The 12,500-nt window shown below is 47.5% G+C and overlaps 1 protein-coding gene and 1 long non-coding RNA gene across 5 annotated transcripts; one reads left to right on the forward strand and one right to left on the reverse strand.

Moving 5' to 3' along the window:
* Window positions 1-1,406: 1,406 nt before the first annotated feature.
* On the reverse strand, window positions 1,407-4,091 carry LOC149427381 (uncharacterized). Its single transcript, XM_089668084.1, has one exon. The coding sequence runs from the start codon at window positions 4,059-4,061 to the stop codon at window positions 1,407-1,409; it is 2,655 nt and encodes an 884-aa protein (XP_089524210.1). The 5' UTR covers window positions 4,062-4,091.
* Window positions 4,092-5,775: 1,684 nt separating this feature from the next.
* Window positions 5,776-11,923, forward strand: LOC149427382 (uncharacterized). Of its 4 annotated transcripts, XR_016311298.1 has the most exons (5): window positions 6,371-6,888; window positions 7,058-7,178; window positions 7,291-7,564; window positions 7,977-8,121; window positions 10,323-11,923. It is a non-coding gene; the product is annotated as an uncharacterized LOC149427382 (long non-coding RNA). The 4 variants fall into 4 exon arrangements; XR_016311299.1 differs by having other exon boundaries at window positions 5,776-7,178; window positions 7,977-8,711; window positions 10,326-11,923; XR_016311300.1 differs by having other exon boundaries at window positions 5,786-7,178; window positions 10,326-11,923.
* The last annotated feature ends 577 nt before the right edge of the window (window positions 11,924-12,500 follow it).

Genomic DNA, 12,500 nt, shown 5'->3' on the forward strand with positions numbered 1-12,500 from the left:
GATGACAACGAGTCAATGGCCTGCTCTACTTCAGCCACTGAAATCCTCTCTGTCAAAGAGTCGGGAGAGTCAGACATCGCCGGCAGCGGTGTTTCGTCAAGGAAACGTCTGGCTTTCTCCATGTCTAATTGCTTCCGCTCCAGGATGCCCGAAAAGTGGTCTCTGACCACACCCAGAATTCCCGGCCTGGACCGGACCAGGACTCCCGAAGTGTCGATCAGGCCGTGTATGACCTTCGAACTCGTCGCCTCACCGCAGTTCTTGTAAGGGTCCGGGGAGTTAAACTTCCCGTAGTCCCTCTCGAGAACGAGGGAGGCGAGACGGTCATACTGGCACTCCCTTAGTTGAAGCTTTAGAGTGGATATCTGCTCTTGGGAGCCTCCCGAGGACACCAGGCGGTCTAGCTGCCTTCGCAGCCCCAGGTAGGCTCGGTACTTTGAGACTGCCCTGTATTTTGAGACCCCACGGAAAAAGCCCTCAGATCTCTTCTTCACTGCTTCCCACCATTCGAGGCGGGAGCAGCCGCTCTCAAGGAGCGAGGCCTGATCCGTGTAGAAGGCCTCAAAGGCTTCCCTAACAGCAGAGTCCTCCAGTAGCGTCACGTTTAGACGCCACAAGCCCCGCCCTTTCTGAGGGGTCTCGGCAACACTCAGAGTGACGGATAGCAAAACGTGATCGGAGAACTCTACCGTTTGTAGCACAGGGCCCACAAAGACAGAGTCCCCCTTCAAAAAAAACCTATCTAGTCTACTCTTACAACTACCTCGGGCGTACGTGAAACCGGTGAGGTTGGGGAAGTGTCGAACGTGCACATCCACCAAGCCGGACTCCCTGACTATGCTGTTCAGAAAGATGCTATCGTATCCCAGGGGGCCTCCGGCACCTGCCCTGTCCTTCGGCCTAGTGATGGTGTTAAAATCACCGCCGAAGACCACCTGCTGGGACGTAAAAAGATAGGGCTTGACTGCCGTGAGGAGGCTCTTCCTCGCCCTCTTGGACTGAGGGCCGTAGAAATTTATAAGGCGAAGGGATTGCCCCCTCACGACAGCGTCTACCACCAAACATCTGCCGACTTCCACCTCAACCACTCGTCGGCATGCCACCGAACCGGTCTTAAAAAGGACCGCAACTCCACTACAGGGCTCGGCCGCAAGAGACCAGAGGGAGGGCCCATACCTCCACTCCCTCTTTGCAAGGTGCATCTCCGCCACAGATGCTAGCCAGGTCTCTTGCAAAAATAAAATATCAGCTTCAACTCGGCTGAGAAAATCAAAGGCCATGTAGCGAGCCGCCGTAGAGCGAATACTCGCGACATTAATGGTCGCGAGACGACATGGAGCGGGTACAGCCATTCTTAGTGTTTGATGTGGTTATGCTCAACCTTGACATACAGAAAAGAAAAACATTTAATCCACAGCGTCCATTTCATGTACCGAGGACTGCTCGTCCTCGTCCTCCTCCGAGGACAACACAGAAAATATATTGCTGAGGTGCAGAAAACCATCATCCGGGGGCCCTTGATGACCACCAGACCGGGGCACACCAGGCTGCTCCACAGCCCCCTTTGTTTTCTTCCTCCTCCTCTTTCTATGTGCCTGCCAGTCATCTCTAGAAACCTCCCCTGCGCTCTCACCACTGGTGGGAGTCAGCTCCTTTGTTTGCCTCCTGGTACGTTTTTGTGTACTAGGGGCCTGCACACCTCCCCCCTCTGGGACTTTGAGGGCGCCACAGAAATGTTCGGCAGCAGGGGGCACCGGCGTGCAAACCGTGCTCGCTTCCTCCTGACATGTTTCAGTGTTGGGCCGAGGGACCAACGGAGTAGAAGGGGGAGGGGGGGAAGGAGGAAGTTTTTCTATCTGGGGAGGTGGGACCTCACTCTGATTGGCCTGACACTCAACCTCAGAGTTATCCTGGTCCGTAACACTGGCACGCCCTGCATGCTCAGACTCCTGTCTCCTCCTCTCAGATCTCCTTAGTTGTGCCGGGGTCTTCCTCCTAACCGGCGGGGCAGTTGTGACAGTATCCTGAGATGTGGCAGCAGTATGGGTCCTCGAAGACTCCCTCGGAGGCCGAGGTTCCTCCTGACCGGTTGCATGGCCTCTAAAGGCCTTGGGGCAGCGACTAAAGGGGTGGCCTATTACCCCACACAAGTTACAGACGATGATGTGACAGACGTCTGCGGCGTGACCCACTCCGTTGCATCGGATACATCGCTGCACCGTACAGTCTGCGCTAAAATGGGTCGGGCTCCCACATTTAAAACACAGTTTTGGTTGTCCTGGGTAGAAAACCAGGATGCGATCCCTGCCGATGAATCCACTGGCAGGGATGTGAGAGACTGACAGGCCCCTCCTACCCAGCTTTACATGGGCAGTCCACGTGCCTGTCCAGATACCCTTCTCGTCCAGTCTCTTCCTCAGCGGACCCTGGAGCTGACCAAATCTGCTCAACCAAGTGACGATGTCCTCCTGAGGAAGAGACTCATTTCTTACCATGACGGTGACTTGTTTGACCTCCTCCTGCCTGGAAATCGCCACCAGTCTGAAACCCTTCCATGCCGTCTGTGACTTGACCAAATCGTACCTCATGAAAAAAAATTCCATTAATATAGGGGTTAGGAAGCTGACATCAAATTCAGACGTACCATGGGGGTGTATGACCGCGAATATATCCGCGACTTTGAAGCCCAGGCTGAGGACTCTGTCCACCACCTCCCCTCTACTTGGGCATGGACCCTCCCCCTGCCACTTAAGCTGGACCACGTTCCGTCTTCTCCTCTCTGGACCACCAGTAACTCTGGACCATGTCCCAGCTCCCTGGAAACTTGGGGGCATTGCAAAAGACTGGGGGCCAAACTGGCCATGGGAGGGCTCCTGCCTCACTTTGGCACCTGCGACATCCGCAAAGGATCTACCCTCCTGCAGGGACGCCACCGTGTTGGAACTATCCGGGGGGAGGTTTTGCACCCCACCAACTTTGGCACCTTGGGGCTCCCTCCGGGCACTGTCAGCAGCTTTTGCAGGGACAGGGGCAGACTTAGACACTTCAGCCTTCCTTTGGGACTTTACACATTTGTCAGGATTTTTGCGGGCAGCGGATGCCCCAGAACCATTCTGCCCATGTACCTCCCCCGTTTTACCTGTAGGGGCCCTATCACAGAGGTCCTGGGGACCTGCGGGGGGTTTAGGGGAGGGAGAGTCCACACCACACCCCGCACCTAAGACCGCCATATCGGCATTACCAGGGACCACTTCTGTACAGACTTCCTGTTGTTGGGACCTTTCCTGCTCCCTGATGTAACTTGTAGCAGGGCAAGGAGTCTCCAACACCCCCGGCTCACAGTCCCCCCACTCTGGACCTTTTTTCCCTGTGTGTACAGTCTCACCAGTCCCTGAGTCCTCGGATTCATGTGTCTTTTGTGTGACTTCCTGTGTCACGGCGCTGGCCACGCCTACTTCTGGTTTCCTGCTGTGCTCCGCCTCTGCCTCCGACTGTGATGCCTGAGATTGACCGTGGGCTGGTCCGGGTGTGTGCGCAGCCGCGGGCGCCATCTTGGAAGCTGGCACATTGCTTTGTCCGCATGTCAGGGGCGCTTGGGATGCAGGTAAGTTCCTCTTCGGTCTCGGTGTCACGGCGCCGGTTCCTCCCTCTTCCAGTTGCACTCGTAGATCAGAGTCCTCCTCCCGATGAGCGGTAGAGTGACCCTGGGCGGGTCCGTGGATACCGTCCGTTTCGGGTGTCGCTGTAGGGATATCAGAATGTCCGGGCGCCGGCTGACTAGCTGGGGAATGACCCTTGGCGGGTCCTTGCATGCATTCAGCCGCGGGCGCCGTATGAGAAGCTGTCACACTATCCTGGCAATGACCCTGGGCGGGTACGGCTTCACACACAGCTGCGGCCGCCATTTTAGAAGCTTCGGGCGCCATTTTACAAGCGTCGGGCGCCATTTTAGAAGCTGGTACACTATCCTGGCAATGACCCTGGGCGGGTACGGGTTCACACACAGCTGCGGCCGCCATTTTACAAGCGTCGGGCGCCATTTTAGAAGCTTCGGGCGCCATTTTAGAAGCTGGTACACTAGCCTGGCAATGACCCTGGGCGGGAGTTGCGGGCGCCATTTTAGAAGCTTCGGGCGCCATTTTAGAAGCTGGTACACTAGCCTGGCAATGACCCTGGGCGGGTTCGAGTTCACACTCAGTTGCGGGCGCCATTTTAGAAGCTGGTACAGTAGCCTGGCAATGACCCTGGGCGGGTCCGAGTTTACACTCAGCTGCGGCCGCCATTTTGGAAGCCTCGGGCGGCATTTTTGAAGCCTTTGAAGCTTGTCTACGTGCAGGAGATGCCGTCTGTGAGACCGGCGCCTTCTTGCTGCGGCCACTCGATGACAATACTGTTTGTGAATGTTCATGTTTTACCTTTCGCTGCTTCTTCTTCACACCTTTCACATGACTTGCTGCTCCACACTCTTCTGTCAGTTTCTGCACCACAACGACAGGTTTCCTGACTGAAAAGTCTGCTTGGGCAGTCACCTCCTTCTGTGTTCCAGTCATGGGATCCACTACCCCTTCAGTCAGACTTGTGTCCATATCTGTATCACTCTCTGCTGCTTGTAAGGGGGGGTCCACCTCAGCTGCAGCTCCCACCTCTGGGGTCTCCACCACCCCTGTCACCTGAGGTGAAAGTCCATCCCTGGCCCTGCGAGAGGCCTGGCTGCCTAGTCCACTGGCCGCTTTCACTCTGTGTAATATGTCCACCAATGACTCACGCTGCCCGGGGCCACTTTTGGACAAATTGTTCAGTAAATCCAAGTTGTCACCACAGAGGCCCTTCAGCCTGTCAATGTCAGCTTTGCAGCTGCTCCTCCTGCTACTGTTCATGTTGTCTCTGGAGGTCCTCAGCTTGGCCAAGTGCGCCATCCCCACCTCAAAGACACGGCATAGCTTCTCCATCAGTAACTGGACCTTCTCCTGTCTCGCTGCTGCTGCGGCCTGGTTCTCACCTGGCTGCGGCCTCCCCCAACTGACTACGGCCTGTGTTCCAAGGAACAGCCTCTCATCCGTAGTGAGGACAGGGGCCTCTTCATCCCCTTCCTCATAGCCAGACTCACACCTTCCTGGGCTGCAGGATTCCATCTTCTGCCTAATCAGCAGCCGGTGCCGGAGCTCTGCCAGACACAACCTTCACCTGCCACTGCTGGCTTCAGACTCACCCTCACCCCCCTCCTGGCCAATCAGCAGCTGGCATCACAGCCCCACTCTGACTGACAAGTGCGCCGTCCTGTCACATTCTGTCAGGGAAAGGTCACCGCTGTTTCCTCACAAATACACCTTTATTTTCATGTTTTTTTTTATTTTTTTTTTTATTTTTTTAAATTTTTACAAAAATAATTTTCTTTCTTTTCTATTACTGCAGCTGCTGTCTCCAGACTTTCCTTCAATAGATCCTTGTTAATCCCTTCCATACCGGCACTGTCACCCCCACCCCCCCCAGGACAGGTTTCAGCTCTCAGCGCTCTCACACCTTGAATGACAATTGCGCGGTCATACAACATTGTACCCAAACTAACATTTTATCATTTTATTCACACAACTACAGCTTTCTCTTGGTGGTATTTAATCACCGCTGGGCTTTTTATATTTGGATAAATTAACTAAAAAGACCAAAATTTTGGATAAAAACACAATTTTTTATTTTTTTATTTTAGAAAAGTTTGCAAATAAATAATTGTTCTTCATAAATTTAGGCCGAGATGTATTCTGCTCCATGTTTTTGTTTAAAATAACACAAATTAAGATGTATTATTTAGTTTGTAGGAAAGTTATAGAGTTCACAATCTATGGGATAGATCTGAATATTGATCAATCCTGAAGTACTGACAGCCAATGTCATTTCCTGAGGTCCAAGAATGTCAGAACAGTACAGATATCCCCCAAATGTCAGAACAGTACAGATATCCCCCAAATGACCCCTTTTTGCAGAGTAGACCGTCCGACGTACTTCATAATAGGAATGTCAATTTTTTTGAATTTTTATTTTTTTGGTCATTATTTTGTTGAAAATTTAAAATAATGTCTTTCCAAAATTTTTTTTTACATCCTGTCACCAGTGCAGTACAGCGTCATCATATAACTGGCATGGCTGTGATCAGGGACACTGAATGGTGACAGTATGAAAAAATTTTTTTTTTTTTTTTTTTTTAATAGTTCACTATGACCAAAGTAGTACAATGTTACCATAGTATCATTGTACTAATTTTGGTAAGTAATTTTTTTTATTTTTTTTTTTTTAAATTTAGCGTATAGGAAAGAATTACTTTGCTATAAGCAAGTATTTACCTGAATGTCATAGATTCATTATTTTTTTTTTTTTTTTTGGTGCTTAGCTGTGATTTGGCCACAACTGTCATGTGATTGTTCACAGCAGGTCACATGGTACCGGCAACAGGGGCCGGTACTCCGATCTGTCATCATCCGTGTCCGAGTTACACCGCCGGTGACAGATCGCGCTGCTCTGCAGGAGCCCAATCTGAGCATGTGCGGGAGGACATCATATGGCATCCACCCTGAATGCTGATGACATTTGTTGCCCACCATTCGCCCATAGGGGGGGCGGCTAATGGTAAAAGGGATAGGGTTATGGAAGGGAAATGTATGTTGTTCTTGTCTGCCGTTTTGTTTCCCATAACTCCATGTTGTTTCTTGGATTACATGTTGATTAATTCCTTTTCTATGATACCCATAATGAGTTCATTAGAATCTGAATACATGCATGTCAAAGCTGTGTATCTATCATAGAACTGAACTCACAATATTCGTATACTTGGAAGAGGCAGGAATAGCATCCAATAATTTCTCTGTACGAACAGCACCGGCTTCTACTATGATACAGGTAACAGTTACCCACTTTTGCTGTATGGGAGAATCTACATTGTTGACATACACAGCCTTTACAAGTATCCAGTCAAAGTCCATTCTGTGATACAATATATAGGGAGTCTAATGAAAGATTTACATTGCTCTTTGAAAGGCTTGGTGTGTGTGAATTTCTTTTCTTACAGAGACCATTCTCTTTGGCCCTACCAGTGCTCATTATTGGCACAAATCACTTTTCTGGTATCTTCAGTCAAACAGAGATCCAGTTCCAGGCAAGCCTGATCTAACAACCTACGGTTCTATGGGGTAGGTACCTGCTTAAATTCAGCCGAGGCTGAAGCTATTATTGATTCCAGCTGACACTGTTTATGTTGTATATTCGGGCTCTATTCTCAGCTTCTTTCAATTTATCTTTTAGGGTGTCCATCTCAGCATGCAGATCATCCACCTCCTGTTCATGGCCCTCCAAGACCGTAGTCACCAGATCCATATGTTCTAGTTGATGGGCACGATGGCTCAATTCTTTTCTATCTCAAAGCAGATCAGAAGATAATTTTCAAGAGGCAACTGTAATCTCCTCTGGCACTATTGCGCATAATTTGTGTAGCAAGGCTTCAGTTTTTTACTCAAGAGGACCAGTCAGGCCCGATGGAAGCTGCTGCTGACTATAGCCATCCGACTCAGGATCCCCTGTAAGCTGCGTGATGTTATCAGGCTTTGGGGGTCTGGGCGTTAGCTTGATAGTGTGGCTATGCGGAGGGGATTGCTGCTGGCCCCAGAGTTTGGGTTTGGTGCATGTTGTTCGATGCATTTTTATGACAAGTCTAGGTAGTTCACAAACACAAAGGGATGGGGGTGTATTGTGTCTCCAGACATAGATGGGGAACAGTTAGATAGAGGGGAGGGATGGGGTATATGGTGTCTGCAGACATAGATGGACAGATGGGGGACAGTGAGATAGAGGGGAGTGATGTGGTATATGGTGTCTCCAGGCATAGATGGACAGATGTGGGACAGTGAGATAGAGGGGTGGGATGGGGGTGTATGGTGTCTCCAGGCATAGATGGTTACTCACTGTCTTATGATTGTTTTCTCTGTGCTCAGAATACTCTTCATTCTTGGTCAGAGTAGAGAGAAGCTGTGATCTGCCTGCCAGATGTCAGAGACGTCCCGTCATCTACAGAGTACTTCTCCTGGGTTGGACTATGGGAAGAAGTGATGGAGCAGCGAGGACACCCTGTGACTTAAGGTAGGATGAGTTTACAACCACATATCAGACACCAACCTCCTCGCTGTTGATCTTTCAGAACTAGAAAATAGGACTGTGCATCCGCTAGGATTTACACTCTCACACATTCACACCAGATACCAGCCTCTTCACTATTGCTCAGTCTGAACAGGCAAAGATTGCAGCAGCTAAGACACTTTAATATCAGGCTTGAATTCTGGTGTGTTTGTGGTTGTATGCAGCTGAGTAAAGAATTTTTAAAGGCTATTTAAAAAATAAAAATTAATAATATATATATTATACTTAACTGCTCTGTTTAATGGTTTTGCACAAAGCAGCCACAAATCTCCTCTTCTGGAGTCCCCAGTAAGCATTCTAAGCTCTTCCTCTTCTTTGTCCCCAGTAGCAAGCCACTTAATATTCGGCACAACTGCGGCTCATTTCTGAGATAAGCAGGGGGTGTCTGCTGACACATACAGAGAAGCTTGACCCCGTTGTGCTTGCAGGATTTGATTTGCAGCATCAGCCAATGGCTCACACTACTGCCTCTGTGAGCAGAGAGGAGAAAGCTGATGTAAATGTGCACAGCCCTGGATCATGACAGGACTCGGGTAGGTATAAGGGGGGGCGGTGAGGTGGCAGAACGATTACTAGAATATTTTTTACCTTAATGCAGAGAATACATAAAGGTATAACATGTTTAGCCTTTAGAACCACCTGAAGCCTTCGCCAATGTCTGAGCTGCTGCACAATCCTGTGTATTCAGGCGCAGCATCAAAGAGGCCGGTATTCTGTTGTGTGCATGTGGCTGAGGAAAGCCGGGATAAAGTCTTTGCTGCTTTAACTGAACAAACAGGACTGTGCAGCTGCTTAGATGTTGGTCCGGCTTTACTCAGTCACATTTGTACAATGGAATACCAGCCTCTTTAATGCTGCAAAGTCATGATTGTGTGTTCAGAGACATTGGCTCAGCGTTACTCTGCCACATGCACACATCAGAACGGCTGCTTCTTTGTTGCTGCACAGTCCTGTTTGTTCAGATGCAGCAGCCAAAAGGCTGCTATTCTTGTGCATGCATGTGGCTGAATAGGGCCGGGACAATGTGTAATCTGCTGCACAGTCCTGTTGTTTGTTCAGATAGAGCAGCAAAGACTTGATCCCGGCCTTCCTCTGCCACATGCACACAATGGAATACCAGCCTCTGTGCTGCTGTCTCTGAACAAACATGATTGTGCATCAACTAAGAGCCCGATATTTCATTGTGTGCATGTGTCTGAGGGTGGATGTACTAAAGTATTTGCTGTTATATCTGAACAAGCAACAGGACTGTGCAGCAGACTAAACAATGTCCTTGCCTTAGACACATGTACACATCTAAATACCAGCCTCTTTGCTGCTGTGCAGTCCTGTTCATACACAGCAGCAATAAGGGCCTGTCATTCCCTTGTGTAAAGCCAGGCCAATGTATTTGCTGTTTAACATTTTTTTTTTAGGGTCAGGGTATGTGCTTATTGTGCGCGCTCTTTGTTGGCTTGTGGTTTTGATTGCTGTTGTCTTCTATTGGTTATTACCTTTTTTTTTTTATTGTTGTAAGGGTGCAGAGGTTAGTTGATAGTGTGGCAGCATAGTGTTATTAATAATGTGTGTATAGTAACATGGGGAGTCATACCAGGATCAAACACAAGGCTGCTGCAGAGTGACAGTAATATATGTATAGTAACATAGGACAGCCATACCAGGATCATCCACAAGGAGTCAGCATAATGTCAGTAATATGTGTGTAACACAGGCGGAGTCATACCAGGATCATCCACAATGAGGCAGCAGAGCATGAGTAATGCCTATCATAACATAGGCAAGTCATACCATGATCATCCACAAGGAGGCAGCAGAGTGATTGTGATGGAGATAAGAAATATTAAGTGTTCTTGCATAGCAGACCCCTTCCTGTTAATAAGTGTTCTTGAATGGCGACCCCTTCCTGTTATTATGTCTTCTTTTAGGAACACTTATTTTTTTCTCACACATATATATAATTATTCTTTTTTTTATTATTATAGCCAATTTTACCACCCTAAATAATACTACAGTTTTTACACTACATAGACAAGTAATATACGGAAACGTGCGTATTGTTCACGATTGTTGTGCTATCACTTTGTGGAATGTTTTGCTGAATTTTTTAAGATTAATCTCTGTTTTTTTTTTGTTAAATTTTACAGTAGGAATGAATGCTGCATCTACAGTGGAAGCAGAGCACAGCTACAGGGTTGAAGGAAAAATCATAACATGATTTGTAAACTGCCATCACTCTGTCATTTTCAAGCCCACCTACACATATCTTATATAAAAACATTCAGCTATCGGCTGTCACTAAAAATGTTCACGGCTAAGCCATACTCCTGATAGTTTTCACAATATGAACATTTTTTTGAACATCACCACTCACATTGACTTTAAGAGAAACTTCACTCAGAGCCACCATAAATTTTAAGTTACATTTTTAAAATGCAACTGTGCCTTCATTTTTAATATTTCAGAGACATACTATACATCAAACTTTAGCTCTGCTTCTATTGATTATCACAATATAAGGCTCTTAGTAGTAGCATTTATACTTATAAAAATAAAAAGTTTTTAAATATGGTAATTGCCAGTGAATTTGCCAAGTTGGAGAAGTGTGTTTATAAAAGTCTGTCAGCTTCCTGACTGAGTGACTTGCTATAGCAACCAAAGATGATTGACAGGCAGCTGAGTCAACAGGCTAACTGTGAGCTGCAAAATACAATCTGAAATTCATTTATCACTATCAGGCTTGCCATGTTCACTGCTTACATTTCATCAATCACTTTGTTACGGTTGACTGCAAGAATACTTCACACAATTTCCCCAGAAATTTTAGATTTTCTATTTTTATTTTAGTGTTTTTTGAAATCAACACATGTGTCTATTAGTCAGCTGGTCTGCTTACTTAAAATTTGGAGTTCATATGGACCGCAGGGGGTATAAAATGAGATTGAGCTCTTGCCAGACTTGTTGGCATTGGGTGCTTGGGGGAAGAATGGGCAGAGCTTAATTCAGGATGGACAGAGTAACTTCTGGCTGCAGGCCTCTCTAGGTGATGCATTGAACTGTGCTTTGCGCAATCCTGGGACTTGTGGTTCTACATTGCCTGTGTGATCTTGAAACTGCAACCAAGACATACAGCCCTCTGAAGACCCGTGAGGAGTTGTTGAATAGCTGCCTAGACTTCCTCTGTTGGTGCCACTGCTGGCTGGTGAGTCCCTGAATTGCTACCCTGTGCAAAGGATTTAACTCTCTCCTCTCTGCCTGCTTGATGCCGCCCCCTGTGTTGATGATCCAACCTGGACTTAATCCTTGCACACCCGAGTTCTGCCGCACTGTCATGTGCCACCTCCTGTGCTGAGGACTCAACCTGAATTTAATCCTTGCCAAGCTGATTTCTGCCTGCCTGCTGGGTGCTGTCCCCTGTGTTGAGGATTCAATCTGTAATTAACCCTTGCCTGCTCAAGTTCTGCTGCCCTGTTATCTTCCACGCCTGTGCTGATGATATAACCTGGATTTAATCATTGCCTGCCCCAGGTCTGTCTGTTGTGTGCTACTCGGACGTAACTCCTTGCCTGACAGTCTACCACCTTGCTTTTTAACATAGACAGTGCAACGGACTATTGCCCCCGCATTGCCTACAATAACTTGGTAAGTCTTGTCATCTGTGACACCCTGTGGTATGGATTTAACTTTTATTTTGCCAGATATACTCATCATGTTTCCTCCATATCACTCAATAAAAGCCTTGTATGTACCACTGCTCTCTGTGTGTTCTGTTCCACCAACCTCTCCGCAACAGTGATGGTAATGTGTTTAGTAGCACATGGGAGTCTTAACATGATTATCTACAAGGAGGCAGTGGAATGTTAGAAGGGTTTTGAGTAGGGGGTGGTTTTTGAGTTTTGGGTAGGGTGTGGGTTAGGAGTAGGGTTGGGTTTGAAGTTGATTTAGTCAAGGACTGACTCATCCATTGCTTATCTGTTCCTGTCCTAATTTATGACAATAGCTTTTGAATTTGCGCACATTGTAAGGGATTCACGCTGACACACAAGTTCAGTCTATGAATACTTCTAGTTTATTTTAATGAAAAAGTGAGCTTATATATGCAGAATGATGCTAGAGTCATGTGACAACAGCATAAGCATTATATTAGTCTTTGATTGGTCATTTCCACACAAAAAAAATCTCCATCATGATATAGGTGTGATCTGCTTCCAGGACTTATCTTATAGGGAAAACAACATTCCTTTTTTTCAATTTGGCACGGTGGGAAGGGGGCAGTGTGTGTGATTAGAAATTTATTAAGCAAAGATTTATTATAGTACCACAAA

The sequence above is a fragment of the Staurois parvus genome, unplaced genomic scaffold (genome assembly GCF_062004578.1).
Source record: "Staurois parvus isolate SC_StPar_1 unplaced genomic scaffold, SC_StPar_1.0 ptg003811c, whole genome shotgun sequence".
Classification (NCBI taxonomy): domain Eukaryota; kingdom Metazoa; phylum Chordata; class Amphibia; order Anura; family Ranidae; genus Staurois; species Staurois parvus.